General features: G+C 35.1%; 1 protein-coding gene across 11 annotated transcripts in view; it reads left to right on the forward strand.

Annotated features, from left to right (window-relative positions):
* The window catches only part of USP33 (ubiquitin specific peptidase 33), a 44,038-nt gene that overhangs the window by 26,291 nt on the left and 4,413 nt on the right, over positions 1-13,334 (forward strand). For 6 of the 11 annotated variants that reach the window (XM_054832993.1, XM_054832987.1, XM_054832992.1 and 3 more), the window contains exons 13-23: positions 630-801; positions 905-1,009; positions 1,584-1,617; positions 2,409-2,454; positions 3,193-3,373; positions 4,623-4,749; positions 6,555-6,724; positions 8,133-8,214; positions 10,248-10,356; positions 12,279-12,381; positions 13,156-13,224. In XM_054832993.1, coding sequence (XP_054688968.1) covers positions 630-801; positions 905-1,009; positions 1,584-1,617; positions 2,409-2,454; positions 3,193-3,373; positions 4,623-4,749; positions 6,555-6,724; positions 8,133-8,214; positions 10,248-10,356; positions 12,279-12,381; positions 13,156-13,224 — 1,198 coding nt within the window. Of the gene's footprint in view, positions 1-629; positions 803-904; positions 1,010-1,583; positions 1,618-2,408; positions 2,455-3,192; positions 3,374-4,622; positions 4,750-6,554; positions 6,725-8,132; positions 8,215-10,247; positions 10,357-12,278; positions 12,382-13,155; positions 13,225-13,334 lie in introns of all 11 variants that reach the window. The other 5 variants (XM_054832989.1, XM_054832996.1, XM_054832998.1 and 2 more) reach the window with 2 other exon arrangements.

Below are 13,334 nucleotides of genomic sequence, written 5' to 3' on the forward strand. Positions count from 1 at the left end.
TTTGCATTGGGGATGAGTTTCTCAACATCAAGTTTAAACCTAACCCTGATGCAGTTGCATGCCCTTACTGCTTCCCTTGCTTTAGATCTAAGAATACAGAGACCTCAGGGTAATCTGGTGAGCAAGTTCAAAAAACAAATAAGAATTTTTAAAGTTTGATGTTTTACTCTGTGACTATGTGATCACTAAATCCAGCATGGGAGAAAGAAAATGCACAGCTGGGTCTCTTTTGCAGCATGTCCAGTTACATCAGGTCAAGATAATGTCAAAGTAAAATACTGTCAAAACAATGGGCTGAACCTTTCTGAAACTACCTCGTATAATAGGAGCCTGCGGCAAAAATCATAGTGCTTTGCACGACTAGTAGGAAGACAAATAATTAATAACAACTTAAGAAGAAAGTTTCAGTGATAACAATATGCAAGCTCACTCTAAAATATTAATTTTTTTCTTCCTCTTTTTTAGAAAATGAATTCTTAGATTTTCTTATTTATAATTAATTTGCTACCTAGTCAAATTTTTAGTTATACAGTGACTTAGTAGTTAATGGTGAACTTTACACAATTCAATTCAATTGCTGTTTCTCTTCAAGCTTAACTCTATTTTGTTTCATTTGTTTTCTTCTTTAGCTGTCTGTAACCCTGGAGACCTTTCAGGATCTGTCCTTGCCTATTCCAGGTAAGGAAGATCTTGCTAAACTCCATTCTGCAAGTCATCAGACATCTCTAGTCAAGGCAGGGTCATGTGGAGAAGCGTATGCCCCCCAGGGATGGATAGCTTTTTTTATGGAATATTTCAAAAGGTAAATAATATTTACCTTGTTTTATTTATTTCTCTATTTTGAAATCTAAGTTTCTGCTCTTCTGGCAGAACATTTGTTGGTTTTCTTTCTTTTTCTGTCAATGATGTTTCAGGTTTGTTGTCTCATGTGTTCCTAGCTGGTTTTGGGGTCCAGTTGTAACCTTACAAGATTGTCTTGCTGCCTTTTTCGCCAGAGATGAGCTCAAGGGTAAGAGGTTAATTACATGAACATGTTTCTTCTGGGTTTTTTCCTCGATCACAATAAGATGATTAATATCTTCTTAGCTTATGCCATTAAGCAAAGGCCACCTGTTAGACTGTAATACAGTCATTCCTTGCTCTTACGGGAACGTTCATTTCAAAAAGGTAAGCTTCTCACTCAACCCAATATTTGGGGCAAGAAATGCCCATGAAAGCTGCTTTAGAAATGCCAAGTAAATCTGACTTTGGCTTAATGAAATGGTATCAACTGAAGGTTCATAAAAATTTCAAAACCCACTATATTAATACTCATAACTTTAATTTGGACTTAGTAAATTATTTCCCTTTTAAATTATATAGCATCATCTGTTCAGATATGCTTTACTGCTTCATAATTGAAAGCATAAAATCTAACAACCTTTCTACTTAGTTGCTATGTCAACACTCTTATAACTTAAATATTGAATGCAATCTAAATATAAATTCCCTTGAAACTTTTATGTATCAAATGTATGCACTTGAAGGATAACTATTTGGATTTAGAGAATAATGGCTGTTTTTCTTCTCCCTGATATTTGCAGGTGATAACATGTACAGCTGTGGAAGGTGTAAAAAGTAAGCTCTTTTACCTTTGTTTAACTTGTCTTAATTTGAGTGCTTTGATGCTTCTGTTAGTCAAGAGGCATTTATTTCTGTTGGATATGTCACAGTAGTATTAATCTTTTGATACTGCCTTGTGTTCTGGCTGTCAGAAATTTAGTATTACAAAAGTGCAGGAGTCAGGAAGCTCTGACTCACCGTACCGTATTGTGGACCAAATGTGCTTAGGTTTTTTTTTCATGTTCCTTACAATTTTAGACCTTTGTAAATTGTTTTTGATTGATAAAATAAAAGCTTTTAGCCCTCTATATTACTAGCAGGTTTTCATTGATATGCAGTAGGTCACTTCAGTGTGTTTAAAAATATACTATGACTTTAAATACTAAAGAACCAAGAAACAGAAGTGGTCTGAGGAATGCTCAAAGCCCTTTGTAGCAAGGAATAACACTTCTTTTCCATAGAACTGGTGATCTGCTGTAGGTAATTTCTTCGATAAACTTAGTTGGTTTCTTTTTCACGAAACCTAAAGTTCTTTCTTTTATGTGAAGAGAAACTGTTAGCTAGGTAGAACTCGATTATCTGTACTTGCTGCTTTGAATTTTTCAGCAGTACAGATTGTCTTCTCTGAAGAATCATTGTTTGTATCATTTTGGCTACTCCATGTCTAGTCTACATTCCAGAAATATTTGGGGTTTACTAATATAATGTTCCACTTAGACTTTTGCTGATCTAGCACAATAAAATAAAACCTCTTTAGAACTAAACATTGGTTGTGGGTTTTTTGTTGTTTTTTTTTCTTTGCTTAGGTTAAGAAATGGAGTGAAATTCTGCAAAGTGCAAAAATTTCCTGAGGTACTGTTACTACATGCACTTTAAAGCACTTTTTCTGCATGATTAGGAATGTGGTAAGACTACTGAGTTGCATGGAGTAAATTGTATTTATAATGTTATATGATGAAAGTGTATCTTCTTATTGGCATTTAAGTATGTGAGCAACGTTTGATTATTCATCCTGTAAGAAAGTGAACCTTGTACATGAAAAGTAAAGTTAGAAGAATAGGGTTTTTGTGTGTTGTTATGGTCAGCCTGCAGAACTTATTTGTACCGTAGATCATAGAATTAATTACTACAGCCAGACTGGAAATCTTTTCTATAAGTAATGCTTGTAACTTTACATTTTAAAAGTAATCCAATCTTACACTTCAAAACATGAGTTGATGGCTGCAATAATCATGAAGAATTAATGTCCCTTGTGACAAGATTGTGCAATAGGTGCATTGAGGAAGAGAAAAGGTATGTTGTTCATTGCTGCATCAGTGTTAGTAATTGTTCAGTTCTGGGGTTTTTATACTGTCAGTAAGATAAGTCTTCGATAATTACAAATTAATTTCTAACTCCTTGAGCTGCAATTGATTTAAAAAAAAAAATAAAATCTGTGAAACACAGAGCTTGTGATAGTTGCCTCAGGCCATAGAGAAAAGTGATCTCTTGGGGATGATAAAAGGAAAAGATGGCATGTACAGTGTAGTTATTAAATATCAAATAGTAGCATGTATAGTTCTTGAGTGAATCTGTTGATCCTTCTTACAGATATTGTGCATTCATCTCAAAAGATTTAGACATGAACTTATGTTTTCCACAAAAATTGGGACCCATGTGTCCTTTCCCTTGGAAGGCCTTGATCTTCAGCCTTTCCTTGCGAAGGACAGTCCAGTTCAAATAGTGACTTATGATCTTCTATCTGTCATCTGCCATCATGGAACTGCCAGCAGTAAGTGTGAGGTTGATGGTTTTGTCTTTGCAGTCGATATTCACATCAGGACTTCTGTTTAAGGATGATATGTATATACTGAAGGGTAAATAGATGAGCATTGGTAATTATAATGTGAAAGATAAATGGTGTGATTTTTACCTTGAACCATAAGATGGCTTGCTTTTTAAGAGTTGACACATCTTTGAAATTGTATGGCATACCTAAATAAAATTGTATGTGGGGAGAAAAAGTAACAGATCATGGAATATTAGGTAAAAAACCCCTATGCGCACTATTGAAAGTGAACAGCATGAATGTACAAATAATCTTACATGCCAGCAGATGACTAGTTGATCAGCTGTTCTACATAGCTGTTGTTTGTCTAGAGTTTTGATGCTTTGTATGCCTTACTTCTTGGAAAGAGTTCACAAAGCACCTCAAAGATGCCACTAATTTTTTTTTTTTTAAATAAGTTCTCTTGGATGATCACTGCCAATTAACCCCAAAACAGGCAGTAACTGCTATTTATAGGTAGTGATGAGTAGCTGAATAAATGCCTTATTGCTATATGTCAAGCTTGTTCCTGTCCAAGTGCTTTCAGTATTTATAAGATTTGGAAAATAGGAGAAAAAAGTTTGAAGCCAGAAACTTCATAGATTTTTACAGAAGTTACCCACCCCCTCCTACTCCCCAAATGTGAGGTATCCATTGTTTAGATGCTTTTTCATCTGTTTACTGCTTGTGGAATGATGCTTCTCATAATCAGTTTAGTAGATATTTGATTATTTAATTATTGACAGTTGAATATGTATTTAAAAATAGTAATAATTTAAAATATATTATGAATAGTCTTCAAAACAGTTAAGTATGGTCTTGATATCATGTAGCCATTACACATCTATGTTAATTTCTATTAAAGTATACAAAGATTTAAAAAGAGTTTATTGTGGAAATTGATTAGAGTCAATTGTTCAGTTGGTCTTACTCCGATTTGAATATCGTGCTTTAGACAACAAGCTGTTTGAAGAGTTCAAGACTATGCTGAAAGCGGTGTCCAACTCTCCACTAGCTGATAGAAATTCAGGAAAAAAAATCTGATCCTGAGTTTGAGAGAAGTTAATATCCTATCCAGGTGCTGTCTGCTAATGATTTCATGTTTCTCCCATTTAAGACATGCTTTTTTTGGACTTGCTATGCAATACATGAAAAGGAATTAAAATGGGTAGTTCTGGACACTTCTTAATAATTCTTGCTTCTAACACTCTAGGTGGACATTATATAGCTTATTGTCGCAACAATTTAAATAATTTGTGGTATGAATTTGATGACCAGAGTGTCACAGAAGTATCAGAATCCACAGTGCAAAATGCAGAAGCCTATGTTCTCTTCTACAGGTAAGAAATTAAAAGTATGATCATACTCATATCAGTCAGGATGTAAATAACTTTTTAAGCAGTCGGGCAGCTTTCAGAAATTAGCTGCCTCACAAGAATTATAATGGAAGAATTTGACCAATCAGAAAAGCCTATGCTGGAGAGACTTAATGCTTCAGTTATGTCCTTAACACTTACTCTGTCACTGCTAAAACATATATAGAGCTTAAAAGGAAAATTAAATCTGCATAAATAAAGTATAGTAAGATGACTAGAAAGAGAACTTTAAGCAGCTGTTACAACTGGCCACCAATTACCTTGTTTTCAATTAGAGAAAAAGAATTCTGCACATAGGGATGTTTTGCACGCAGACTCCAACTGTTAAAGCTCTGAAGGAAATTGTGGAAAGTCTTTAGCAGGTGGGATGTGGAACAACAGAGGTTTTACTGTGTTGTAATTTAATTTCAGGGAATTTATAGGCTGGTCTCTTCCTGAAAATTGAAGTGAAAGGCAAAAGTAATGTTCTTATCTTCAGTCTAAGGAATTTTTGTACTTGAAATAATAAAAGCAAGTTAACTGAATCTTCAAATTCTAAATTTCTGGTACTAAGATCAAATTTCCACTAAAACCTGACCACAAAATAGATTGTGTCAGAGTTGCACAAGAAATGAGATGTGTTCTGAGAATGTTTTAACTTTCATTAGGAGCACTCGTACCTGCCACTGTCTCAGCCAAGCCTGTGACTCTGACTCAGTAGGTCTTTTAAAAGCAGTGTGGAAATTGTGCTGTATTGCCAAGAAGGCGCGCTATACCTGATTTGGGACAAGCATATTAGAATAAATAATAAAAGAATAGCATTCAGAAAAATTAGTTTTAAAAAAGAATATACCCACAAAACACTACCACGCACACAAAATAGGTGTTCTTTCAGCGCATTTTAGAAAGCTTGGTGGAGATAAATATGAATTTTTAAATTATAGCTGGAAAGTGAACTTACCTATTTGAATTTAATTTTCAGACTTTTAAGGGTTTTGTTAAACAATTTTGTTCTTTATTTAAACAGGTAATGTATTTTAGATGAGTTCATAGCATTTGGGTTTTCCTACTCTTTTAGTCTTGTTTTGCTATACTATAGCCTTCTTGCTATAGCCATTAGGTCTGCCTGAAGCTTTTCTATCAGCTGTTTGAGTAAACTTTGACTCTGTAAATGAACTGAGGTGGCCCAGCTTTTGTGTGATGCTGAGTGGAGTTTCAGGTCAGCGTTTTGGAGGATGGAATGAGTTGTTCAAGCCTGCTTTTGAAGAAGATTGAGTCTATTAAATCTGAAAACAGGAGAGCAGAGATACTTCAGTTGGACAGTAGCAACAGCCTCAATGAGAAAAGTAGGGGGATACAGGAAAACTAGGGGAATTACCCAGTCTACTTACTGTTCAACCTTACTTCTGAAGGTAAGTAAGGAACATCTGCCCAAGGAGTACAGCTTGCAAAGCTTTAGCTCAAAAGATGCATAGCAGAAATGGGCAGATGGGCAGACCCTTATCTCCTCCTCCTGTGGTAGTAATCGCCTCTGCAGTACCGTCTGCTGTCTCTGTTGCAGTCCAACTATTTGCTTTCTCAGGCTGGTAGGTGGAATGGGAACTGTCAGGGGTCTCTGAGTTGTCAAACTGAGCAGGCAAAATTTTTCTTGTAAGCGTGATAACATCTGTACCACAGCTTGTCAGACCTAAGGGCAAGCATAGGCTTAACAGACCAAGTAGTCTTTACCGTCCTTCCCGCTCTGTACTGACGATACTGATTCTTGTGACACATTTCTATTTTGGCAATAGAAAGAGCAGTGAAGAAGCACAGAGGGAGAGACGGAGAATATCAGGTCTGCTGAATATGATGGAACCAAGTCTTCTGCAGTTCTATGTTTCCAGACAGTGGTTAAATAAATTCAAGACTTTTGCAGAGCCAGGACCAATTTCAAATAATGACTTTCTCTGTGTGCATGGAGGTGAGACTGTAACTGAGTATCACTTAAAAAGAATTTGTCTGCCGACTTGTAGCTATACAGGGATGTGGACTTGTTTTAATTAAAGGAATTTGAATATAGTAAGTTCATATTATAACTTCTGTAACTTCTTAGGTAAATTGGAACTATAACTTCTAAGTAAATTATTTCTCTCATTTTAGTAGCTGACTAGTTGGAAATGATACTGTGTGAAGTTCTCCTAATTTTTTTTTCTTTGCACATTTGATTTTGTTTATAAGCTTCCTTGATTCTTAAAGAGGAACAGTTTGGCTTATCTACTTGCTTTCTAAAAATGTATATTCCCATCTTAAAAATGCTGTCACTTCATCATCATCGTTAATACTTTGGTCAGCCAATCTAAATCTTTTTCTCAGCTATGTGCTAGAAGCGGCAAGGTTTGAAAGCTGTGGAACGAGAAATTAGTCTGATGCAAAGTATCCAGTGCATAGCAGTGTGAAAATAGAGTAGTAATTCTGTATATATTGTATAGGAGCATTAAAATTTTACTTTATGCTAAATGTTAATAAAAATGAGAGAATTATATTAAGCAAAACGTATTTGGGGAAATATCTGTATTTGAGTGCTAACCTTCCAAGAAATCATTACCATGTAGTATTCTTATACCTATTTTCTAATAAAAAATACAGCTGTATTAGATTAACAGCTAGAGGTGCTGCCCCTGTTGCTGAACCAAACTTTTAACACAGGAGTAGTGTGCCCCTGCAGCAATTTGCAGAGTGTGTACGTGTGTACCCTTCTGGCTGTGGCTTTCCTTTTGCAGGGTTACAGCAGATGACTTGTTGTACAAGTGCCCGAACTACTAGATTTTCCCTATTCAAAAGAATTCCTGCATAGCACGTTGCTGCTTACTGGGTGCTTCAATGCAATGCTTCTAATTCTGCGAGCCCCTCTATTTCTGCTTCCTTCAAAATGTTGCTACTTTCAAGCATTCATGTTGTTTGAAGTAATTAAAAAAGATCTACAGCAAATAAGTGAATTTTGAATAGACAGTTTGCTACTGTGTTTACCAGTGTAAACAAAAATATTTCATCACTCTTTAACATTTCAATTGTATAGCTTAAGCATTTTGTAATCAGTATCTGAAAAAGATTCTAGCCCTTTAATTTTCATCTTTCATGTAGTTTGTTTCTGCTTTTTATAAACTTTTCAGCCTCAAAGAAGACTAAAATTAGAGTGGTCTCTTTAAATACAGTAATAGATTATATGGTGGTAAAACTTGTTTCACATGATTTCTCTGAATTCATTGAAAGGTTGTATTCTTTTTTTATTTTATTTAGAGACCTCTAACATAGTCTCCTCCCCCTCACTCCCCCAATAAAATCTGCAAGTGTCTCTTTTTCTTTTTTGTGTCTTTTTGTTGCTTCTGCAGGTGTTCCTCCACACAAAGCTAACTTCATAGAGGACCTAGTTGTAATGCTACCTCAAAATATATGGGATAATCTGTATAGCAGGTAAGTTTTGTACTGCAACTGGAAAAAATCCAGTGATACGGTTTGAGAGTAAATGTGCCATGTAGCATCAGACTGTAGAATTAGTGGCTCAGAAAAATATATATATGTACACAAAGCTAAGCAAAGGGATTGCAGATGGCCAATTTATATAATTTGCTTGCACAAAGTAAAAGCCTGCATAAAGTAGTGTGTTACTGGGATAGTACTTGAGTATTAAATGAATAAACACGTATAGTATGTACAAAATGACACAAAGTAGGTCAGCAAAAGTACTCTTTGCAAGAGGTATTTTGAAAGAGCTCTCTGTATCAGCTTCCTGTTCTCTTGTTGGCTGCAGACAGCTTTTCTTTTATGTTGGCTTTGAATCCATAGCCTCAGCTGCCAGTGCTGCCTGAAAATAACTTATATCTAAGCATTCCGTATAACTTCTCCGCACTTTTTAATGTAGGTCAGGTTTAAGTGCTTGCTTATAAAGAAGGTATTCTTACAAGATGTGTCTCCTTTTAAAGTAATGAAAAGCTGCAGAAGAGTTTTGCTGATCACCTTAAGGACTCTGTATTGCACTTGCATTAAATATTTTTAGCTGTTAATTTCCTGCCACCTAAGCACTGTACCTAAAGGGTTGGGGTTTTTTTGTTTTAAAGTTTCAGTGGACACTAGAGACAACTACTATTTCCAGCCTATTTCCACTTCCCTACAGGTACTGAATTTTTCTTCCAACCAACAAAGGCATTATCCATTTTCTGTATGCAGAAATATTTGTTAAATATGAAGGAAAATGTTTTTAAACATCTCATTCATTTCCCTTCTCTATCAACTTTGTTAACAAGATGTCAAACTTCAAGCATTTGATAGAAGGGTAGAAGTCCCAGAGATTATAGGGTCCTCCAGATTCTGAGAGCAATCTGCTAGGTAGAAAAGAGGTATGAATGGTTATTGCTAAACGTTTGTGTGTTCTGTCTGGCTTCCTGACTGGCACATAACACCCTTCAACACATTCACCATATTCACACCATATTTTGCTTTTTGTCTTGCTGTTATCTGGGAATTACAGGAGAGTACTGTGGCTGCAGTGGGTGAGAATTTAGGGTGACAACTATAGTGTAAGCTGACCTTTACTGAGATAGTATTAAGGAAAAGGAGATATTCACCTAGGATGATAATTGCCAATCCATATCCCAAACGCATTCATTTTGCTGTTCATGTGGCACTGCTATTCAATTCCAAATACCTTGGGGTCAGAGTTGCTTTGAGATATAGTATAATCCATACTTGACCTAATTCAGTTAACTCGTGAACTGATCAGTGCAGTTTAAAGACAAAGTGTCCTCTTCAGAGATGCAATTTAAAAATAAATTCAATAATATGTTTTTTATCAGGCTTGTAGTTTCCAGGCTAGCAAATACCGCTCATGTTCACAACAATACACATGTATATATACACACACACCTATCTATATAGGTACGTATTTCCTGCGCTTCTCAATAGCAGTGCCCTTGAAGACTTCCACATACGCAGTTTCACGCAAGGAAAATATGGAGGGGAGGGTCATGGAGAATACCTTTTTAAGAACAAAAACAATAAATTTAGAGGCTGGTGTCAGGGAGGGAACAAACTGGTGAAGAGCCTGCAGTGACTACTGCAGAATGCTATTGGCTGTAGCATTTCCACATGCTGTTTCTTAGAGGCCTTTTAATAAAATCACCCATAGTGTATATATAACAGAATACTTGCTCACTGACATGTTCTTCCCATAGTAGCGCCTTTTGAAGTATGTGGTACAGCAGAGTCTGAGATGGTTTGTACTGGCATTAGGCAGTTGGAACTTGGAAGATGGTTCCATCTTAGGATGGAGTACCAAATATTACTAGGAAAATAAATTATGGTATTTGTGAATCAGTGCGGCTGGCATGTATCAGACTTTGGTTACGTATTATAAGAAGCTGACACTTGCCATGTCTACAGGTGCATGATCTTTTTACATGGTATTTTCCACAAGATTAAGGGGTTTTTTTTTTTTACTTTTACTGCAGGTATGGAGGAGGACCAGCTGTTAACCATCTGTATGTTTGTCACACTTGCCAAATAGAGTCTGAAAGAATTGAAAAAAGAAGGAAAAATGAATTGGAAATGTTTATTCGGGTAAAAAAGTAAACATTTATTCATTCTGCTTTTTGACATCACCTCATGACTTGATACTCATGACTTGACTCATGGGGTTACCAGAAGTGCATAGGTGATTCCTGTAACAAATGGACTTTATCAAATGCCTGTACACTTACATAGAATTCCTTCTTTTCTGCTGGCAACAGTAATGTTCTTGTGATATCCCAGATAACTGTTTATATGGAAATGTACTTAAAGAAAATATTTAATATGTTTCTTAAATTGTTTTTTTATAGTATGGAAATGGTGCAGCCACATGAGCAGTTGTTCTTTATACACTGCCAGTGATCTGTTCTGCGTAATCCGATAAGGTTTAAGTGCAATAATACTGTGCCAGCAAAATGTTAGTCATAATCTTTATCTCTAGTTCTAATTATAAAAATATCATTAGAGACACAAACAAACATCAGTAATTCAGTGTGAAGTAAATACCTTTGTATTGTAATGGATCTCTAAAATTAGTATTAAGCAGCTATTATATTTTCCATGAGTGAGAGATTATGTGCATGAGTCTGGTAAAATAACTAGTAGTAATGATTTTGTAATTCTTAAACCAAAAATGTGTTTTGAAGTTTTCAGTGAAAATAAATGCAGTTATATTGGAGTTCCATTTTTGCTATCTTACTGAGAGGGAGAAAAATAGAATTGCAGCTGTTGTATCAGTTCTGTCTGTGCTTTAACCACACTTCAGAGATTGTGTCAGATTTTCCATATTTTAACTGCTATTTGAACTTTTTAGGAATTGATTTTTCTTCAGTCTGGGTTACCATAGATAGTAATTATTAGTAACAACATTGAGTCAACCTCATTTGCTTTAACGAACAGTATTTCTTCAGTAGAAACAATGATTTTATGCACACTGTTGTGTGAGTATTGTTACTGGTTAGTAGGCAGAAAATTCTGTTAATCGTCTCTAAATCTTGCTTTAGAGAATGATTCCAAAATTTATTCCATCTGAAACCTTAAGTTGTGTTGATGCTTTAGGTTCATGTCTTCAAGGGGGAAATACAGTTATATTACTACAGAGCTAAAAGATAATGGTTTGAAAGATTTAAGTGACTTTTTGCATGTTTCTTAATAACATTGTGAAAAGATCTGTAGTCTCTGAAAAAGAGTAAAATGTTAAACTTCGTAAAAATTATTTTAAAAAATATTTTTTACAATGATACAAACAAATTTAGTTAAATGCAACTGAGACTCTTTACTTAGCTGCTTTTTTGTAATTCATACAGTCACATTGCAACAGAAACTCAGAAATGTGTGATTTTTAAAATTTTTTTATTTTTAATTTTGAACTAGTAAGAACAAAAAATATTTAATGGTTTTTAAACTAAAGCAAAGAAAAGTCACAAAAAGTCCCAGTGCATTAGTTCAGCATGCCTTGGTTGGAATCATACTGGCATCTGTTCAAAGTATTAGGGGAAAACCAAACATAGATGAAAATACAATTCATTACATAAAGAACCTTCCATAGAATTATGGAGCAAATCTTTCAAAACACTGGTTTATTTTATTTTACAAAAATAAGTTTTCTGTTTTCTTTTGGTATGTGAAAGTTCAGCCTTCACGGTAATTATCCAGTAGTGTTTGATGGCTAAGCACTTGTGCCTGAGAAGAACTTGTTGCTGTTTTCAGGCAAAAATAAATAAACTCTCAAGTAAAGAATAAATCATCTTTTAATATGTACGTTACCACTACATCAAAATCTCACCTCGGGAATTCACCAGGTGTTTACTGTTCTGGTGGTCAGCAGTTCTTTAAAATGTTCTGTAGCAGTGTAATATTATGCTGTTAATAATTACAGTGGTGAAAATAATTCAGTAGTTTAAAGAAGGAAAAAAAAAAAAACAAGAAGAAAAAAGCAGGAAAACACAGATTTTTTTTTTTTTTCCTTTCAGCTTAATAGAGCATTCCAAGAAGAAGAATCTCCATCAACGTTTTACTGCATCAGTATGCAATGGTTCAGAGAATGGGAAGGATTTGTAAAGGGTAAAGACAGTGGTAAGTTGTGCTCTTTTTCAAAATACAGGTAATCTTTTCTTTTTTTGTTGTCATGTAGTGGTACTGTTTAAGTAAATTGTTTCTGCTTTGGTAGAAGGCTGCAGGAAGAACAGATAGAGAAGGCAACAAAAGCTCCTAAAAGGAACATCTAAGACACAGGTTTTATAGGTTACAAATATATCCAGGAACCAAATTACAGAATATAGTCAAATAATTCACAAGAATGAATAATGGGATAGTTGTGGAAAGAATGTTGCTTGTTTGCAGGGAGTTTGCTGTTAGCAGCAGCAAGACAATTGGATCTAAGTACAAGGGAGGATGGATTTTGCTGTGTAAACTGGTAGATAGTGCTACAGCTTCTGGAGGAAAGGTGACCTCATTGTCAAAACCTAAACTCTTCAATAACTGAGTTACAACTATAATAATATCACTTTAGCCTACTTTAGGTGCCTCTAAAGTTTTGAAATGGAAACACTGATAAAATGGTGTACAATCTTGTCTGAATCTGCTCTAGGACAACTTTGCTAGGGGTAAGAATTAGGATTAATTTGTGTTTTACATGGCTTGAAGACTTATCGTAATAATGAATGCTTTGAAAAACTTGCTCTTGATTAAAATTCTGATTAGCTTTTAACAACTTTGAACATACTGTTAAGCAGTACAAGAACAAGCAGTAAACAAATGAGCCATTTCTCCTTCCATTTGAAAACAGAACCTCCAACCTGCTGTTTGTTTTCAGCTCTCCCAACTTTAATCATCTTTCTGTCCCACTAGATCCTCCTGGTCCTATTGATAACGCTAAGATTGCAGTAACAAAATGTGGAAATGCTGTGCTAAAACAAGGTAGGTATCCAATATCGCTGCGGCTTTGGGCTCCTCATGATGTATTTGCTGAAGTTTGGAAAATTTATTATTAATTCTTTTTTTAACTGTTATCATAAAATGGCAATTCC

This window comes from Grus americana, chromosome 8, assembly GCF_028858705.1.
Source record: "Grus americana isolate bGruAme1 chromosome 8, bGruAme1.mat, whole genome shotgun sequence".
Taxonomy (NCBI): domain Eukaryota; kingdom Metazoa; phylum Chordata; class Aves; order Gruiformes; family Gruidae; genus Grus; species Grus americana.